General features: G+C 49.3%; 1 protein-coding gene across 1 annotated transcript in view; it reads right to left on the bottom strand.

The window, feature by feature from the left end:
* Window positions 1–365: 365 nt before the first annotated feature.
* kctd16b (potassium channel tetramerization domain containing 16b) overlaps window positions 366–3,639 on the bottom strand; it is a 64,164-nt gene continuing 60,890 nt past the window's right edge. Inside the window, exon 2 of the mRNA XM_030362553.1 lies at window positions 366–892. Coding sequence (XP_030218413.1) covers window positions 414–892 — 479 coding nt within the window. The 3' untranslated portion in view covers window positions 366–413. The remainder of the gene's footprint in view (window positions 893–3,639) is intronic.

Raw genomic sequence — 3,639 nt, 5'->3', positions numbered from 1 at the left:
ACACACACACACACACACACACACACACACACACACACACTGTACATAGGACAATAAGAACAGTCTTGTTTCCTTTGCTTCCCCCATGCATGTGTATCCTATCTCGGTCGACCTCTGTGGGGAGTGGTCACTGTAGACAGTCCACATCCACACTGGAACCAAGCAGAGTGTGTTCTGATCTCCTGTGGATCGTCACGGCCTTCGGGTTGTAAACGGATCCCAGCGCAGTGACTTTCCTAATGGGAGGGGTGGGGTGAGGGGGGGGGGGGGGGGGGGGGGGGGGGTGCGTGGCTAGGAGCGTTACACACTTTTGATTCCCCTTGGCTGATTCCACCCGTTCCCCCCCCCCCGTCCCCCGTCCCCAAACACACTCCCCCCAGCAGGCCAAACTTCTCGGTGGCGTTCCTTCTCCCTCAAAGGCGGTACTTCCGGAGCAGGTCGGCCTGCCAGTTGTACTTCCTCTCCGGGAAGCGCTCGGGGATCTTGATCTTGTGGAAGTCCTGGATGCACTTCTCCAGCTCCTCCTCCACACTCAGCTTCTCCTTGGGCGGCCGCTTCTTGCAGGAGCTGGTGTCCCGGGAGCTGGCGGTCAGCGTGCGCAGCAGGTCGCTCTTGCGCCGCTGCTCCGACTGCTGCTGGACCAGGGGGACGGGGCCCTTCTTAGGGGGCCGGTCCAGGGTCTGGACGTGGGAGTGGCCGTGGCCGTGGCCGTGCGGCGGGCGGCTGATGGGGCGGCAGACCACCGTGCCCTGCGGGGAGCCGGCCTCCGATTGGCTCTCGGAGCTGGAGGTGGAGAGGTCGTTGAAGGAGGTGCCGCTCTCCCCCTCGCCGTCGCCCTTGTGGGCCTTGCAGCAGCAGTCGCAGGGCGGGGAGGACCACCGGGACAGACCACCTGGAAGCACACACACACACACACACGCACACACAGTGAGAGAGGGAGAGAGAAGAGAGAGCATGTGTGTGTTTTTGTGTGGATGAGTGAGAGGGGGAGAATGTGTGTGTGTTTGTCTGTGTGTGTGTGTGTGTGTGTATGTGTGTGTAAGAGAGAGAGAGAGAGAGAGAGAGAGAGAGAGAGAGAGAGAGAGAGAGAGCATGTGTGTGTGTGTGTGTGTGTGTGTGTGTGTGTGTGGGTGTGTGTGTGTGTGTGTGTGTGTGTGTGTGTGTGTGTGTGTGTGTGTGTGTGTGAGTGTGTGTGTGTGTGTGTGTGTGTGTGTGTGAGTGTATGAGAGAGTGTTTGTTTGTATATTTGCACACAGAACAGGTGTGGTTGTGGGGATGTGTGGTTGTGTTGAGGACCTGTTTGCTTTATCCACCCACCACATACTTCAATGTGCCCATACTGTGTATGAAGCCCACAGTAAGGGTTTACCTAAACACTCAGCGCTCAGGGTGCAACAGATGCTAATGCAGGAAACAGTCATATATTTTTAATGGGTTGCTGCTGAATAATTGAGGCGATATCTATTGCCGATGTATTCCTCTCTTGTTGAGCGAGAGGAGAAATCCAAACCTTTGAACTACACTCGCAAAGGCATTATGCACACACAGACGCACCACGCCAGAATTCATGCCCGCATGCACGCATGCACACACTCACACACAGAAGAATCGAAAAATAGAATGGACACATTTATTTTCATTAATAAAACGATTTGTACAATTATTTTTGTGGTCCATTTTTCCTTTTCAAGTTTCAAAAGAGCATGCTAGCACAAGGAAACTGCATACAAACGAGCCCACTAACACACACACACACACACACACACACACACACACACACACACACACGCACACACACATGCATGCATGCGAAGACACACCAACCCACCCACACACACACACATGCATGCACGCAGGCACACACCACACACACACACACACACACACACACACACACACACACACACACACATAAGCACGCACGCACATAAGCACGCACGCACGCACGCAGGCACACACATACACACACAAACCGAGAGCACTGCTATAATCATCATGGATATAAACAGGAAATTCATTCAATAACATCTCTAATTAATTACATTCTTCCTCAGGAGTATATCTAACTTTGAAACTTGGGACACAGAAATCAATTATTCCTGTACATATTAGTATGTATGTAGCTTCTCTTCACCCCGACCACAAAGGGTGAATATTTCCCTTATTTCCTTTTTATTATTGAGTGTGTCAACCCACGTGCACTGTCAGAGTTGAGCATAAGTTTCAGTGGGTGTCAAGATACATGACAACACAAAGATATGCACGCACGCCATCACATGCATACACACACTCCTCGACAGTAGTGACAGAATTGGAACTATGTGAATGCTGCAACCTCCACCCACCATCTGTCTTCCTCTTGGTGCTACAGAGGTAGTGTACAAAGACGTCTGTTGATAACCCGAATGGAATTAAAACAAATAAATACCACAAAGCAGTGAAACCGTTGTTAATAATAGAACACGCACTGATCACCGTTGAGGTTTGCAATAATAAGCAAGGACGCATGCCGCCACCATATTATGGTTTTGCTATGATTATCTCTGGAATGTGGCTTGGTTTCTGTCGTACCAGTTTCACATTTTTTAAGGTTATTTTTGTTAATGTATCTTACATTACGTTTCTACACTCAATTGAAATGAGTATGGTATGTCATTTTGTTAAAGCTCTGATTTTCACCCCTGAGACCAGTGTCATCAAATCCCCAAGAAAGCCACAATGACATGTCATTTCACTAGTGGTGCCCACAGACAACCACTGCTCTAGGGGGAAGAGAGTAAAAGGCACAATAATGCCAAGTACCAATGGCACACACACACACACACACACACGCACATAGCACACACAGCATTTCTCATGTTACATTCACAGTGACGCACCAAATCCCTAGCACACACTCTAGCATTGCGTAGGCAGACAGTAAAATACAGTACAACATGGTGTTTTATATCAGGACCAATGGCGTCCCCTTTCGTTTCCTTAATCAGCAACGCTTTAGGAATAAATGAGTGCCCGACAGGCTGGAGAAAAGGCCAGGTGATCGATGAGGTGCGCACTCATGAAAAATGACCCCGGGCTGCTCTTCACTTGGGAGTCTACCACTTCATAATCCGCCTTCCAAGACAAGACAAACTGCACAAGTCTAAGACGAGCCACAGTGAAGAATGGCACGAATTAGACAATGGTGTGTGTGGGTGTGGCTTTGTTTCGCTTCTGTGCGAGTTTCAACGCAGTCCTTAAAAGGGGACACGTTGTTTGGTGTATGTTTTAGCAAACCCTGGATTAGGTTGTGCTTCAACTTGACACTGTGTGTTCCACGGTTGAGTTTAACCTCATGTATGGCCAAATGTCCCATGTTAACTTTAAACACACTTTCTAACCAACCGGGTTGATATATGCTGGTGTGGAGGGTGTTTCCATTTCCTAATGGCGCATTAGTCTCAGTTGAAGCTGCTGGAGGTTAGTCATCGTATTCTCCACTATTGGCCGCCTTGCAGGACCTGACAGAAACGCGCCAAACCACTTAGCGCTGTTCCTTAGCTATTAGCCTCCCTGATAGTAACATCCAGCCAGCAGGAACTCTGTTAATCGTTTCAGCTGAAAAACAATTACCTTCAAGGTGACACACTTCTGAGATAA

This window comes from Gadus morhua, chromosome 7 (genome assembly GCF_902167405.1).
Source record: "Gadus morhua chromosome 7, gadMor3.0, whole genome shotgun sequence".
NCBI lineage: Eukaryota > Metazoa > Chordata > Actinopteri > Gadiformes > Gadidae > Gadus > Gadus morhua.
This window is presented reverse-complemented; position numbering and strand designations above follow the sequence as displayed.